The sequence below is a fragment of the Sarcophilus harrisii genome, chromosome 2, assembly GCF_902635505.1.
Source record: "Sarcophilus harrisii chromosome 2, mSarHar1.11, whole genome shotgun sequence".
NCBI lineage: Eukaryota > Metazoa > Chordata > Mammalia > Dasyuromorphia > Dasyuridae > Sarcophilus > Sarcophilus harrisii.
The window spans coordinates 185,637,034-185,655,013 of NC_045427.1; the positions used below are offsets into that span (position 1 = coordinate 185,637,034).

Consider the following 17,980-nt stretch of genomic DNA (forward strand, 5'->3'; position numbering starts at 1 on the left):
GGGGAGGGGGGAAGGTGAGAAAAATTTAGAATACAAAGTCTTGTAAAAATGCATGTTGAAAATTGTCTTTGCATATAGCTTTAGAAAAATAAAAAAAATGTGGGAGAGGGAGAGGGGAAAGAGGTATAAGTCTTTATCCAAAAAACCTGTTTCTAGCTTACACATCATCAGGAAAAAGCAACACACAAAAAATGCACATTGATAGGTGAGTAGAACATGGAACAATTCCAATCTTTCCAAATACTTTTTAATGGCATGACAAGTTAAAACCTGGATTTTAATCTAATTTAGTGGCACTCCATTCCACCACAGTTGCATACATTTTAATACTATATTAATTTGGGGGGGGGGGGGGGGAGGGAGCAACAAGGCAATCGAGATTTAGTAATTTACTCAGGGTCACACAACTAATAAGTATCAATTATCTGAGACCATATTTAAACTCAGATCTTTCTAATTCTAGTGCTCTATTCACTTAGCTGCCCCTTAATTCTGTTAGTTTATTGAACTGTGATCTTAGAAATTTGTTTAAAGATTAAAGATACAAAATGAAATTCATTGAAATTCTTAACCTTTTTAAAATTTTTGCTTTTAAGAAGTTCTAAATCCTTTTTAAAAGTCCATCCATATTAGAAGGAACATTTCTATTACATTCTATAAGTAAAATAATTCCAAAGAGTTTAGGAATAGCATGGTATGCTGGAAAGAGTTTTAGATTTGGAGCTAGGAAATATCCAAGGTCAAATTCTATCTTTAATAGTTATTAACCACATGATGTTGACCAAGTCACTTAACTGCTCAAAGGCTCAATTTCCTTACTTATAAAATAAAGGTAATATCACCTATTTTATATTGTTATGAAAATCAAATGAGATAATTTGTGAAAAACGCTTCCAAAACCTCCAAGTACCATATAAATGTTCATAGTTCATATTAAAAGGTCAAAGAACTAAGATACTCTTCTATTTGGAAAAAAATCGAAGGGTATCACAACCATTCTCAAAAAAAAAAAAGTAGGGGATAGGGGAATACGTTAACCTAATTTCTCTTTTAGCTTCTCTACATGACAAAATAATATACTTTTAGACAATAAATATGTCTTCCAATTCCAGAAATTTTATGTGATAGGGTCAGAAAGCTTGTCACTTCTACTAGTAACCCTGTTACCAGTATATGTTGAAGTAATAACTTTTAAAGTCTCTTACAAATCTAAGATATTAGAGAAAGGAGTCCTTAGCATCTCTAGATCTAACTATATATTCTAGGAAAGACATTTTCATGCTTGATTTAGAAGAAGTCAGATTTATCTTCTAGATAAAAGGATAAAAAAAAAAAAGAAAGAAAGAAAAATTAAGAAAACGAAGGGTTATCCATGAACTTAGAAATGGCTAAACAAGCTATATAATACATGAATAGGTGATAGACTACTACAGAAGTTAAAGAAATTATGAAGATGATGCTTTTTGAAAAACTTACAACAAAGCCAATCAAAAATACTATAACTATCAATATGTCTCGAGAAGCTTATGATTCTAAGTTAGAAAATTCAAGATAAGTTGAAGAAAATATTCTATTTAAATCTGGAGAAGACAATGTAATGACAATGAACTGAACTGAATTGAAGCAATTAAAAATTAGAGACAAACCAATAATTACAGAAATTAAAATTAAAGCAATTTTAAGGTTTTTCTTCATACTCAAAGATGGCAAAGATGACATTGAGACAAATGATAAATGTTGGAAGAACTAAAGGAAAATAAATACACTAATACACTATTTGGTAAAGCTATAAACTGGTCCAGATATTCTAAAAAGCTATTTGGAACTATATATAAAATGTCACTAACTATGCATACCCTTTAACCTAGCAATACTACTTCTAGGTACATATCTCCAAAAAGATCAAACTTGTATGTACAAAAGTATTTATAGCAGCTCTTTTTATGGTAGCAAAGAATTGGAAATTGAAGGGTTATCCATGAACTTAGAAATGGCTAAACTAGCTATATAGTACATGAAGATGATGGAATACTACAGAACTTTAAGAAATGATGGAGGTGATGCTCTTTGAAAAATCTAAGAAAACTTGTATGAACTGGTGCAAAGTGCAAAGGAACAGAACAAATTAAACAATAATACTCTATTGTAAAGATAAATAATGCTGAAGTACTTAGAAACTCAGATTAACACAACAACCAACCAGTTCCAAAGAATACTTGATAAAACACACTATTTCCTCTAGATAGATAACTGAGGTACTTAGAGTACATATTGAAATATATTTTCTTAAAATGCTCTAAATCACTCTTGACTAGAGAAATGCAAATAAAAAAAAATTAAAACTCTGAGGTACCACCTCACACCTCTCAGATTGGCTAAAATGACAGAAAAGATGATAAATGTTGGAGGGGATTTGGGAAAATTGGGACACTAATGCATTGTTCATAGAGTTGTGAAATGATCCAACAATTCTGGAGAGCAATTTGGAACTATGCCCAAAAAGCTATCAAACTGTGCATTACTCTTGGACACAGAAGTGCCATTACTGGGCCTCTAAGGAAATCATAAAGGAAGGAAAAGGACCCACATGTGTAAAAATGTTTGTAGCAGTTCTTTTTGTGGTAGCAAAAATTGGAAAACAAGTAGATGCCCATCAATTGAGGAATGTCTTGAAAACGTTGTGGTAGATGAAGAAAATGGAATATTATTATTCTATAAAAAATAATGAACAATGATTATAGAAAGGCCTGGAAAGATTTTACATGAATTAATGCTAAGTGAAAGAAGCAAAATTGAGGAATACACTGTACATAGTAACAGCAAGAATGTGCGATGATCAACTATGAAAGACTTGGTTCTTCTCGGTGATTCAGTGATCTGAAGCAATCTCAATAGACTTTGAACAGAAAATGTCATCTGTATCCAGAGGGACAACTATGGAGACTGAATGTAAATCAACACATGCTATGTTCACTTCTTTTTTCCATTTTTTGTTTTTATCTTTCCCATGTTTTTCCCTTTTGCTCTGATTTTTCTCTCCCAAGATGATTAATAAAGCAATGTACATTAAAAATATTTTTTAAAAAAAAGAAATAGGCTTTTTTCCTTCTTGTTTTGAACATAGCTAATTCAGAAATTGTTTTGCTTGATTAGATATTTGTGTTTTCTTTTCTTTTTTTTTTTTTTTTGACTTCTCAGTTGGCATAGGAGGGGAGAGAATTTAGAACTGAAAATAAAACTGAATTTTTTTTTTAATTTTAAAGAAAAATAATTAGTTACTCAAATTCAGTCTTAGTTTTTTTTTTTTTTAATGAGATTTGCCTGAGTAGAAAAGAATATTCTTCCTTCTCTTTCTCTCAATTAATCACACATTTGGAAAATTTAGATGTTTTGACCACCTGATAGTAACTTATCCTACCATAGTTCTTGCTTAGCAAGAAATAAACTGCATCTTGAGATGATTTTTTTTTTGAAAAAATAAATCCAGAAAAACTTAAGCCCAACAAATATCATTAAATGTCATAGCTTATATAAGGTGTTTACAGAAGGAGAGGAAGAAAAAACTTGGGGAGCCTTCATTGAGAGGATATTCTAACAGATGAGATAATCTAAAAGACATCCTATAGTTGACAAGAGTAAAAGTAAATGCCAACAAGATTATTTCAGAAATGAATTTTTGGTCCTGAAAAGGAGGTATGACAAAGAAGACAAAGAAAATGCTAAATAAAGACAAAGTTGTGGAGAGATTTATAGCAAATAAAAAATCTATTAACAGAGAATTTTAAAATTCAAAAACAATTTAGACAAATGGCTAAATTCACAGGAAAGGGAAGTAATCCCTATACTAATATTTTAATGGATCTAGAGAGTGGGAAAGAGACAAAGTGACAGGATGGATAACAAACAGTATATACAAAAACCCTCTGAATAGAATATGAAATGGAAAAAAGAACAAATATTTTTTGACCCTGAATAGAAAGAAACATGAGTACTTTGTCCTGGCATAATTATAGCAAAAAAACAAAATTAAAGGACTTTTTCTTTCCAAAGCCAAAAACTTGATAGAAGGCATTATTGACAGTGACAGAGAAAGGAGAATTAAGGAAGAACAAGGTCAGTTTAGTCACAATATTTAATTTGACACTATTCAGAATCATCCCAGAGAAGATAGAGAACAATAGGATAAAGGGAAAGGAGGTATATTTAGGGCACATGAACATAAACACTGCCTAAAATTTTTTTTAAAGAAATTACTAAATAGTATTTGAAATGATCCCACACTCTCATTTGTTAACTGCAATATATGATACACAAACACAACAAATGAAGCGAAAGTTACTTTTCATATACTCCTATATAGCTTGCTAATTATATAAGTACCTGCTTTCTTCACATTCTGATCATTAAACACCCATCAACCAAGCCCCAGACAAAGAGTTAATCTTCATGGATCCTATTACTGAGACATAAAAGGCCTTTCTTAGAAAAATGCTTTTAAAATACACAAAATAAGTAAGATAACAAAGGAAACTAAATGTATAAAAATATAAGTTATCAGAATATTTTTTTATATCAAGTTCATAAGCCACGTGTTAAACATCTCTACTCTAGACTAAAGCTGTCTAAGTTACTAAAACACATCTGGCACATTTGAGATTCAAGTTTTTCTACTAAGCACTTCATAATATAATCATTTCTGAGAATATCTGCTCATAATAACAATAACCTTTACGTATGTATCAACCAATCAACAAACATTTATTAAGAACTTATTATATGCCAGAAACTGTGTTATAAGATGCCAGGAATACAAAGACAATCCTTATCCCAAGGAGCTTACAGCCTACCACTCACATATAAACATACATGTATATATACATTTGTATAAAAATGTATGTGTAGGTATGTGTAAATGTATACATATGTAGGTAAGTGTATATATGAAAGGTGGCCTTAAGTTAAATTTTGAAAGAAATGAAGGATTCTATGACCTAGAAATGAAAGGGAATATATTCCAGAAATGGAGGACAAACTTTATTGATTTTTAAATCTTTAAAAGTTGGGTTTTTATTTTAACCAACTTCACATTATTTCATTTGGGAAATGATTGAGGCAGTAAACAAGCCATGCCTGACTCAAGATGATCTAGAAGATTAGGTTCAAGACCGGAATAAAGTGACTGGAATAAGGTAATTAAGGTAATTAAGAAAAGGAGGTTTACTCAGCCCTAACAGGGGAAAGTCATGAGCAATAGAAGGATATTCAGCAACTACATAGCACTGATTTAGTTGAGCATAACCTCCCTGCCCTAAATTACCTATGATCATTTGACAGATAAAAGTCTTGAGAGACACATTAAAGTATTAGTGGGGAGAGAGTTTGTACCTAGGCAGTTATTTCAACAACCAAGCCTTTAATCCAATAAACCAATTAAGTCTCCAATGCCTTTTGAAAAAAAACTAATCTAAACTGATACATGAGCCTTGGGTACTGCTGCTACTACAAGGGGTAAACAGTCCTAAGTATTTCTGCTTCCTAGGCATAAACATACATTGAAGTAAATATGAACTTACTTTGATTGTAGCAGGTTGCTAGCACACCTTTATCAGCTGGACTGGCACTAATGTGCCAAATTTCACCCACTTGATGGAGCAGAACATTTTTGTTTATAATATTATTTTCATCATCAAAATCTATGATGTGGATCTACAAATATAATAAAAGAGTACATTAAGATTTCAAACATTTTCCTATAAATCTTAATTAAATATGATTACACATAACAATAAAATGGAAATTTTATGACATATCTACTTGAATTAGCTGTTTCTCTTCTATAATACTTCTGTGATTTTGTTCACATTGTATTCAAGTCAAAGTTCAATTCATCTATATAGAGACCCTCTATGTGCCAGACACAATGGTAGGTTCTGAGGATAAAAAGACAAAAAAGAGAAACAGATCCTGCCTTTAAGGTGCTTACATTTTACTGGGGGCGAAAAGCATCCATATGAATAAATAAATGCACAATTTATACAGTGATTTGAGGCAGAGCACTAAGAACCAGAGAGGAAGGAAAAATCTCAGAAAGGGATCCTACAGAGAGATACACTTAAGCTGAGGGAAGTGAGGAAAAAAAGAGAATTCTAGACATGAAGATCTGTAAAGATCTGGAGATGGCAAAGGAAACATCGAGTATGGATGACAAAGTATGGCTGGGTTTTGCTGCATTGAAGATTTCTATAAATCAAGATACTTTAACATATTAGTCAGAGGAATGGAAGTACATATAACTCTGCAACCCTAGAGATGAGGGAGTCATTCCTACTACTGCTGCTGGTGTTAGCACTGATCAACAATGGTAAAATTACACTATTTCAATCAAGAAAACAGTACAATATGGTGGGAAAGAGTACTAGACTGAAAATAAAAAGATCTGGGTTGGAATTCTTTTTTTATTTTTTACTACTTATATAATCTTAGGAAAATCACTAAAACTTTTTTTTTACATTTCAGTTTCCTCCTCTGTCAATAGGAGGTAGGAGGGGAGGTAGATTTAATGATCAAGAAAATAAGTTTTAACTAAAAATCCTGGGCCTCTATAACTCTCTCCAGGATACTGGAGTATGTGGAATGAATAACTTATTTAGGTTCATAATTGACAGTGCCATGAAGGAAAATAAGAGTAGTTATAATCATCCTTTATTTCACATTTAACTCATATAAACTAACATCTGTTAATTAAGTTTAGGGGAGAGGAAAATAGTCTAAGGTTTTCCGTGATAATTTTTATTAAAAAAGAAGAGGGAAAGTCTGACTGCAATCGGTCCTCATGATTAGACATTTTAGATTTTGCCCACTGAGTGACTAGTATATCATACTACTGCAATATGATATATACAACTGCAGTATAAGGCACTTCAGCTTCACTGTAATTATCTAGCTTTATTAGTTATTATTTCTGTAATCTTAAGCAAATCAGATATACTCTATGAGCCTCATCTGAAAAATGGATGTAATACAAATACTACCAACTTCATATGGTGATCCTAAAAAACATATTCCACGTAAATTATTTTGTAACTTTTAAGATGTAGATTTAAATATTAATTACTACTTATTTTAATATTTCTATTATTGAAAAAGTTATCATCACCCAGTGGCTAATCCTCAATTTGAATCAGATTAGTCCTCTGACAACAGATGTATCTACACTATAGATCTTTATACTTTTATTTCTATGAGAGTTTATGCCTTAATAGACTAGTCTTTGAGACTCAATGTTACTTCCATACCTCAGCGAGCAAGTGAAATCCAATTTCAGTGGAGGGAATTATTATTATAGCATAGTACCTTAGACATAGTAGGTGCTTAATAAAGCCTGCTAAATTAATTAACCTTGTTGTAAAAGAGGCACTTTATTGCCACTATGCCTGGCTTCACCCATTTCTTTGGCTTCTCTCTGTTGATTTCCACACTTTTCCATACCTAAATGAGTCTTATATTGGTTTAATACATATGCTATTTCTAGGTATTGAGGAAAAAAAGGCAGATGAAAATCTTAAGTAAAGAATAGGTGCGCAATAGACATTTACTCAAATTAATGAGAAACTAAAGTTACTGAGGAAATTTTTTTTAATGATGAAAATTTCTCCATGCTTTCAGAGGATAATGGCATTATCTATATGAAAGAACAGTTTTTGTTAACAGGCAACTTCTAAAGTATAAAATGTATATGTACAACTATAGCAAACAATAATAAAGTTAATCTTTAGTTTTTCATTCATTTCAATTTATCTTAATATTTAAAAGTAAAACTGAGTTTTCTATACTTGCACAAATTAGAAAATCTCACCACTTTTTCTTCTCAGGTTTGTATATTTGATGACTCCTATTTCATATGCCCAAATAAGAATAAGCATAAATTACTACTACTTGTATACCTAGAACTATCCTCTGAAGTATCCTAAAGCACAAAGGCCACTATGCTTCAACATATAATAGTATTATCTGTTTACAGATACACTATTATATCTGTAATATATCTGTATTACAGATACATGGCTCCTTGTCTGCTGCTTTCATTTGCCAACCCATCAAGGAAAGTTGCCTGTATTATTTATACTGTGATTTTTTTTATCCATCTTCAAATTTAATTCTCAATTTCTCTCCTTATTTTAAAGCTTTCCCTGTCCTTATATCTTATTCTATTGCAAAGATCTGAAGCCATAAAATCATTTCCCCCTCTTCCTAGCCATTTCACTAATTTTCCCACAATCACAGTTCTCACCTATGGAAGGGGCTTGGCTTTCTATTGTACCATCAGGAGGGAGGAGAAAGGGGAATGGAGGGGAGATGTGTGGATGGGTGTGGGTGTGTTTTATTGTTCTCTGTTTTCTAATCATACAGTATTCTTTGGCCTCAAACAGGTTTTAATGTTTTCTATTATTAAATGAATCTAGGAACAAGACTAGCTCCCTAAATTCTTACATATTGCTGAGCAAGAAAAAATTTTCCACACTAGCACTTCATAAAAGGAAGTCCCTCTGCTGACTGTTACAATTGGGTTAGCCAAGGAGGTCACCATGACTCTGGCCTAATTTTGGGCAATTCACATAACGTCTCCATGTTTGATTACTCATATCCAAAATGAGAGACTGAATTCAATATAACACATCTGGAGGTACTTTTGTTATTTCATATCTCGAGTTTCCATTACAGCTAAGAAAATGTAGTATATCCTAATACGTAATATCTATTCTGTTCTCTTCTTCCTTCAGTATAGTATAGCAGAATGAGAACTGCATTAGGACTTAAGATCTGAGTTCTAGAGTTACTTCTACCACTCACTATATGACAATCTTTATGGACTTTAGTTTACTCATCTATAAAATATTCCCTTACAACCTGGAACTTCTCTAAGGTAATTTAGATGATCACTTCTATGTCTACAATTCTTCAATTTCACTTTTACTAATAGAATATTAAGTAGCTCCAACTACCTTCAATATTAAAAGGATTTGATCATTTCTTCCCTTAGATCAAAATTCCAATGATGTCTTCAAGAGTTATTGTTTCGAGGGGGGGAGGGTATATAGATATATATTCAAAAGTTATTCCCCAAAAAGTGGTCAAACGATATGAACAAGTAATTCTCAAAAGATCTGAAAATTATTAACAATTTTAGGAAAGAAAGCTCCAATTCACTAATAATGAGGCAAGAAAATCAAAACAACACTGAGGCTTTATCTCACACTCAGTAAATTGGCAAAGATGACAAAGGATGAGAATAGTAAATATTGAAGGAGACATGGAAAGATCAGCAAAGTGATACATTGGTGTATCAGTACAATCATGTTAGAAAACAATATGAAATCACATATATTACAACACTGTTAATAGAAAGAATAATCACAAAAATTAAAAAATGAATTATACAAAATTATAAAGGATAAATCAATCAATCAATCAATCAATATCTATTTGTTAAGTATCTACTATGTGCCAGGCACTGTGTTAACAATGGAAATACAAAAAGAGGCTTAAAATCTAATGAGGGAGCCAACATGTAAATAAATACATAATAAAATAAGATATATATAATATAAATAAGAAACAATTACTGGAGGGAAGGTACTGGAATTAAGATAGTTTGAGGAAGACTTCCTGTATAAAGTGGGATTTTAGTTGGGGACTAAAGAAAACTAGGGAGGTTAATGATCAGAATGAAGGGAAAGTATTACAAGCATATCAGAGAGAATGCTCAGCACTAAGAGATGGAGTATTTTACTCATGGAAGGCTAGTATCACTGGACTGAAAAATATGTCAGAAAGTAAGGTGTAAAAAGACTGGAAAGGTAGGAAATGTTAGATTTTGAAGGGCTCAACACCAAACAGAGCATTCTGTATTTACTTTCTGAGGCAAAAGAAAACTACTAGTTTATCAAGAGGGCGAATGATATATTTGGACCTGCATTTAAGAAAATCACTTTAGTGGCTGAACGGAGGATGGATTGGAGGAAGGAAAAACTTGAGGCTGGCAGCCCTGCCAACAAGCAATAATCCAGGTTGGAAGTGATGAAGGCCTGCACCAGAGTGATGACAATGTAAAAAAAGAATAGGCAACATATTTAAAACATATTGTAAAATGAAATTGACAGTTTACAGTGAAATTGGCCAACGAGTCAAGAGAGGGAAAAGAGAAGGGAATGGCTAGTGCAAGGGAAAAGATCCAGGCAAGAATTCAGGGGCCAGGAGGTCACGGTATAGGAAAAGAGCAAAGTTCTATAAAAGAAGACAAAGAGAGAAGTGAAAAGTCAAGAGATCATGGTAAAATAAAGAGATTTCAGAATTTTTGAATACAAAGGTGGTATATTTATGGATGGCAGCAAAACCAAGAAATAAGAAAACATCCTGGCCCTACTTCTTTACAGAGGTAGGATAAGATTCCCTAGTATGATACATTGCATATATTTTCAATACATTGATTGCTAACTTTTTTTTTCTTTCTTTTCTTTTTTGGGAGAGAAGGGGAAAGTCAGAGTCAGAAAATGTGAGTTTGAATCTTGCATTAGGTATTTACCATGTGGCTTACTAGCAAATCACCTGAACTCTCTGGGCCTCTACTGCTTCATCTGTAAAGTAGAAATAATAATCACACTCACCTCCCAGAAATTTTGTGAGAATCAAAAAATATACATAAAATCGCTTTTCAAATTTTAATGGACAATATATACAGTAGCCTGTAGTAGTACAGTATTACTATTTTTAAAATATTATTTGTTAATCTGGGGTGGATTTCTGAAGATGAGGCAAAGGAAAACTGAAGAAATTCTTGTAATGGAATAATAAAAAATATTAATAAAATATTTTTAAAAGAGAAAAGCTAAGGTGTATAGATAATATCAAATACTTGAAATTAATTTTCAATTATAGGGAAACAATAAAAAATTTACATCTGCAAATTGTTTTTCCTAAAATACTGAGAGTGAGAAGGGTGTATTATTACCCTATTTTTCAGATGAAATTGATAAGTGAAGTAAGTCACCCAGGCCCATACAGGTAGTAAGAGGTAAAGGGAGGATTTTAAACAGGGCCTCTCTAAGTGCAGAGCTCTTTATATCACACAATCTGTCTGAACTCAAGTTTGGACAAAAATCATTAGTCACAATAAAAATTAATAATAATTAAATGAATCAATAAACACATATTTAGCATATACTAGAAGCCAACTTCTGACCCAGATGTTGGGAATACAAATACCAATAATGAAACAATTTCTGTTCCCAAGAAGCTTATGATTTATCTCGAAATTGTCCACATCTACCTGCAGCAGAAGGTAGATGTTTCACATGGAAGGGTAAGAAATGAAAGTTAAAATGAAAGTATGGAAAATAAACCTGTACATTAAAAAATTAAACAAATTAAAAATCAATCCTAATAAAATAAATCTAGTAGGATTAGAATCCCCAAAAAACAAATTTATAATTTACAATAATTATAAATTTATAATTTATTTATTTATGTATTTTTCATATAATTTATGGAGCAAGAAAGAAAAGAAACAAAAAGGTTAAAGAATGGCACTATTCTTCTGTGCTTGGAACAATACGCAACATTATTTAATATCAAGGAGATAACAATGAACAATTTCCCAAAATATAATGATGCTTTGAATGGCAAACCCTAGGAATTCATTAAAAAATCTATTTCTTATAATTCAAATTTAGTTTGTATGCCACCACAGACTTTTTGTTTGTCTTCAAACTAGATTAAAATGAAGGAAACTACACATGTCTAAAAAGAAATGAAAACGGACAGACACTTTAAAGAAATTACTCTCAAACTATCACTTTTAAAGAGGTAAAAGTAGCTGGCATCCAGAAATGTGAAAGAAATTCAAAAATACTTAATGCCAGGCCTAAACTTCTAAATGATTCGAAGGTAACAAAGTAGGAATGGGCTTTGATATTAAGTTTGATCTCTAGTACAATGTACTTGTTAATATCTATATTATCAAAAAATTCATACTGGATTTCATCAAATACAAGTCTCACAAGTACTATAACTTCATTTGACAACAACAGCTCTTCAAAGACTGCAAATGTAGCTTCACAAAGAACACAAGATAATTCTGTCCCTACTAAGCACTGACTCATAAGACTACAATTGACAAGTTCTGCTGACCTATTACTATAAACTCTTAACTACCTTTCAAATGTCCACTGAATCCCTAAAAAAAAATAGAGGAGATTATTCTCTAAAAATATTTAGAGGATCCAAAGCCAAGAACAAATGCAGGATCATTTTAACATTCATTCCAGCATTGCCATCAATTAACTTGTGATCAGTAGATTAAAGGAATGTCAAGAAACCACAAAAATGATAATAATTGGTAATCTTCATCTTAGGGTAAAAAAATTAAAATTCACTGCATCAACTTGGTCTTTTGGGTATTCTAAAATTCTAGTACTTCTAGTGATAAGTATTTACTGTGTACAAGGTCCTATGATATACGTTGATAGACAAACTACAAACTTTTAACAACCATGTGGAAAACTGCTCTGATAATAAGAAAAATCCAGTTCAAAAAACTCATCTAGCAACTGACAAAGATGACAAAAGATGAAAATAGTCAATATTGGAGGGACTGCCAAAAAAACACAAATATACCCATTAATACATAAGCTCCTTGTGAGTAGTGAGTGAGGTTTCATTCTGTGTACATGTGCCCTAGCATCTAGCACAATACCTGCCATCCAGCAAATACTTAATGCTTGTTGCTTAATTAATTATTCTCTTGGTAAAACTGTGAAGTGACTCAAACATTCTGAAAAATAACTTTAAATTATGCTAAGAAACTGATAAAATTTCCAAACTCTTTAATCCATGTATCACACTGACTGGCATATACCAGAAGAGACCCAAAGACAAAAACAAATGTCTAATATACATCAAAATATTTATTGCAGAACCTTTTAGTTAAAAAAACAACAACAACAACAACAAAAAAAAAAAACCTGGAAACTAAGTCAGTGGCCATTAACTTCAAATGGCTAAATACAGTGTGATATATAACCATAATGAATGTCATTGAGCAGGTAAGAAATGATGAATATGAAGAATTCAAACAATCATAGGGTCATATGAATTGATACAGGATGAAATAAGCATAATAAAGAAAATAATAAATGCAGTAACAGCAATATAAATATAAAGAACACATAAAATTGAAACTGAATGCTATTAATTTTATTAATTAGAAAATGCACCTCCCTTCCTTTTTTTGTAAAGATGGAAGACTGAGATGTCAATTGTCAATCACTGGATGTGTTGGTTGATCTTGAACCACTTTTCCCCCTCTTTCTTATTTTTTGTTACAAATAGGGGAGAAAGAAAAGATATATTTGGAATGAAAATAGCCTAAAAACAAAAGATAACTTTTTTTAAATTAAAGTAGCAATAACCAAGGTTTCTTCCAAGTCTAACATTCGATGAATTAATGTAACACTTTCTTCAATGACAGGTTTGAAGAAAAGACTAAAGAGTAAATTTGCTTACATAAGCACTTTTTAAAATTATACATCTCTGATTCTTTTTGCAGTGAAAATATTGTTTATATTAAGGAAAGTGGTGGATACGCTTTTAAACCAGATCATCTGTTAATAAATGAAATCCACTTTTCAGATATGCAGCTACTGACTAAATAAAGTAGAAATTAAAAGATGTTGTAGATAAACAAGAAGAAAGCTTCTAAAGCATCCAAAATCAACTGCCCTCACAGGTAAACAACACCTCTGACTATGACCCTGATAGACTTATTTCCATTTAAAAGAAACTATAAGTCAAAAATGTAACAGGATTATTGAGTATGGAAAGCAGCAGAGAAAGGGTTAAGATAAGGAAAAGAGAACATTCCCCTGCTTAGTTTGGTCATTAAGTCTTTCTGCCAGCTGTTTATATCTTCTGCAGTCTAACTCCAGAGGCTCTAAAGGGGCACTTTGAAATAGATTTAGTTGTCACCATTTTTTCTTCTCTTCTCCATCTTTAGTCTCAGTCAGAAGGTAAGGGATAAAACAAAAAATACTCCAAAAAAGGGGGAAAATTCTATTTCCGTCACTCATCTACAAAAGTTTGGAAGATTGTTGGCCCTGATTAGAAAGACTACTATTTGGAATTAAAAGATCTGAATGTAAGCTTGTTTCTCCCATTTACTAACCTATGTAATATGTAAACAAATCACCTCACCAATGTAAGCAAAGGAAACTCACCTCTAAATTCCCTTTCAGCTAAAAATACCACACTGTCATGAATTTCAGTTTAGAGAGGCAAGAAAAGTTAGAGAGGATGAGTAATGAGTAGAAAGAGTAGGTAGTCAGATATATAACTTCATTTTCACAACCTAAAGAAGGCTTCCTCACCACACATACTCCAAATCTCTCGCAAGGATTTTTGGAATTCATAGATGACATTTTTCTGGGCATTATCATTCTTTCTCTTCTTAAAAATGAAAATGCTCCCAGTAGTATTAAAAGAAAAGAGAAGGGGGAGACAGAAACTAGAAATAAGCAAAGACAACTTTAGTCATTTGAAAATTTTCAAGAACTGGCCCTGAGGGCAATAATAAACACTCTTTCTCTGGCACCCCAAAGGATCAAATTACTCTTTAAATTACTCTATTCTATTCAACAATCACCCAGTTTTTCTTTCCTTAGTAGATTTTATCATTTTTCTTAATCTCAGGAAAAAGTCACCATTCTTCTTTCTACAACAATGCCTTGAGCTCTTTTTTTTTTAACTGAAATTCATATGCCCTTCATCTAATCTCTTCAATAATCTCAAACTGATCAAACTTAATTTCATGAGAACATTTGATCATTTGAAGGACTTTGATAGTACTTCTTTCTTAATAATGCTTCTCTAAAAACAACCTCTATCCCTTTCCAGGGATATGAGCCTTTTCATTGATCATTATCACTAGAGAAGTCCAATTCAGAACCTTCCCCTTCCATCAAACCAGAATTCTTTCACTGTTTCCAACAGAAGTGAGGGAAGGCGGAAGCCATCTATGCCTTCAGTACATTTCTATATATTTGTACAACTTTTAACAATTAACAAACTGCGTGCACATATATTCTCTCCTTGAAATACCCAATAACTATGGGGGATGTAGTACAGATGAGGAAATTAAGGATCAGAGAGGTTAGTCACCTGGCTTATCCAAGATTGTACCCAGACTTCGAAATCTCTTATCTTTTGGTTCCTAGTTCAAAGCTTTTTGATCACAAGATTTAGAATTGTAAAGGTCTTCTGAGATTATCTAATTCAACTTTTTCAATTTATAGGTAAAGAAACAAAGATAAAAACAGAGTGAATGACTGGTCAAAATTAGCCAAGTAGCAAGTGAAAGGATCCAAAGATTTCCAAAAGGATTCCAAAGAATTTTCCATTATATATTATCAGTCTCTCAGACTTACAATTATATTAAGAAATCATTAAGAAAAAATGTATAAATTAATGGATTATGAACTTAAAAAACAAAAAGTCTCCAATTGAAGATTCATTTCAACTATTTCCAAGTCATCTTACTTTGTCTCTGCATATTTTTTACTACTCTGTAATTATCAGCCTAAGTGTCAGTTTATAAGAAGAAAAACAGCTCTTTCATGAAAGGGGAGCCCCAGAAGGAAAATAGCAGAAATTCAGCATGCTGTTATTCCTACTTAGAAAGTTGGCTGATTGAGAGAGCCACAGGTAAAATGAAGAGCACGGAAAATAAAGCAGCTCATCTCACAAAGAAAGGTCGGGCAACTATGACAGTTTTTGAAATTTCTAGAAGAAGGCATGGCCGAATTAAGCAGTAAGGATTCAGGTGCCAAGCATTTTCTAGGGAATTAATGACTGCCTGGGAGGAGTTGATGGCCTGAGGCAAAGCCAAGGGCCATTAACCCCAACCATCCAGTCATTAATTCCCCAAGAAAAGCCTTGTGCCACTATTACAAACTTAAATTGTAGAAATGGAGGGGGACGGACTAAAGAGTTTTACTGGAGGTGATGCAGTTTTGATGATTATATAAAGTGCACCTGAAATGTGCCTGCCCATTAAACAATGTGAAGGCCGTTTTTGGCATTATACTGCTTTGTGGTCTGCTTTGGCTGGAGAGAAAAAACTAACCCAAATACAGGAAACCAAGGCCTGTAGGGTCATGCAATAAGCCTCAAATTCCATTCCATTCAACATCAATTATTTTATGATTTGTCATAAGATAGCAATTATCATATTAACCTGCTATGTGGAAAAAAAAGCACTATAATAGATATTGCAAGTACAAAGACAGAATAAAAGCGAAATGCTTTAAGAAACTTAGATTCTTCAGCACAAATAAATGCAAAATAATTTGAAGAAAACATTAATTGAAGGAAGATGAAGGAAGACTCCACTAAAAGATATGAAATCTTTCATAAATGTGAGCAAAGTGACATTTTCAGCTATATCATTCTATCATGCTGCAACACTTTCTCTCCCCAACAAAAAAAGCTTTACAGTATATCACACATGTATACATGCACATATATTACTCAAAAGATAATTATTTATCAACTGAATCAGTTCAAGACCTAGAAAGCAAGCATAAAAAGGTCTCTCTGAGAAGCTGAAACAGGTGTCAAAGTCCATGCAACAAATCTTATGCACTGGAAAACTTCAAAGCCCTTCTTCACTATGTAAGCTGTTTATTCATATATAATACAAAAAAGCTGGAACTTAAAGCAAGGAATAGTAGCTTCTACAGACAAGCATATTGACAATAGTGATAAAGGACACAAGGAAGGAAACAGAAAGCAAATATAATAACCAAATCTAAATACTGACTTTGCTACTTATTCTATTTGGGTCTCAGTTCCCTCTTCTGTAAAATGAAGGAATTAGACTCCAAAACCTCTATGATTTCTTCCAGCTTTAAAAACATTAGCCTATTATCTGAAAAAGCCCAACAGTTTGGGGCCACTTATGTATCAACCTAGATACTTTAAAAGATCTTGAGGGTTATCACTGTGTATGTTTGTTCATTATAGTAATGAATGTTTAAGATCATGACCTCAAATCATCAAGAAAAAGATACTTTCTCTACACTAAGTTTAGGAAGGCAAGAAAATATCATCTATTTCAGATAGATTTCCAATTTTTAAAAAGTGACTAAAAAGGTTCTGAAAAATTTGGATAAAAAAGCAAAAAATTCAACTCTTCAAATAATTCAACTATCAATTATATCCAAAAAATTATTTATTAAGCCATCTCTGCCATCATGCAAATACATGAGTTCAAAAATAAATAGCATTACAGAACTGTACAATTTGAATACCAAAAAAAAAAAAAAAAAACCAGGAGTCATGATAGGATTGCAGAATTTAGAACTGGAAGTAGGCTTATCATTTATGCACCCAGCACAGGGCCTGTACTAGAAGGACCAGGCCTATCAACTGATGCAAAAATAACATAATTTTGCTTTAAAGTAATAATTTTAATCCTAATATCTCTATTTTCTTTGCCTAATGTATTAAAAAAATCATTGTCAATGGACTCATTTCAGGGTATTCTTAAATTAAAATTCTTCATTAACGTTGCTGATTGGTTGATTCTGTAATGCCGGGGAAACTGAGGCAGGAGAGAGATTAGAGAGTTTTCAATAGTTTATTAATTGGAGAGTATAATTGACTGGACAGGACAAATTATCCAGTCAGATAGAGATAAAGATATACTGGGACCAAGGAAACCATGTTGGTCCCAGGGCTGTCATGTCAAAGAATGAAGCAGCTCCGAATAAGAGTGGCCTCTTCCTTTAAATAACCCTAGAGACAAAGACCCCCCCCCCAAAAAAAAAAGCGGGAAGGCTTCTGTCAGGTTGGGGGGAGACCATAACTCCTAAAAGCCCAGAGACAGGATGTCTGAATACCCAGAGATAAAGATGTCAGTGAGGTATCT

At 32.4% G+C, this 17,980-nt stretch overlaps 1 protein-coding gene across 2 annotated transcripts in view; it reads right to left on the reverse strand.

The window, feature by feature from the left end:
• Positions 1 to 17,980, reverse strand: part of EIPR1 (EARP complex and GARP complex interacting protein 1) — a 202,093-nt gene that overhangs the window by 164,960 nt on the left and 19,153 nt on the right. Inside the window, exon 3 of one of the 2 annotated variants that reach the window (XM_012539894.3) lies at positions 5,574 to 5,706. The exons of the other annotated variant lie outside the window; for it this stretch is intronic. Coding sequence (XP_012395348.1) covers positions 5,574 to 5,706 — 133 coding nt within the window. The remainder of the gene's footprint in view (positions 1 to 5,573; positions 5,707 to 17,980) is intronic. 2 annotated transcript variants of the gene reach the window in all.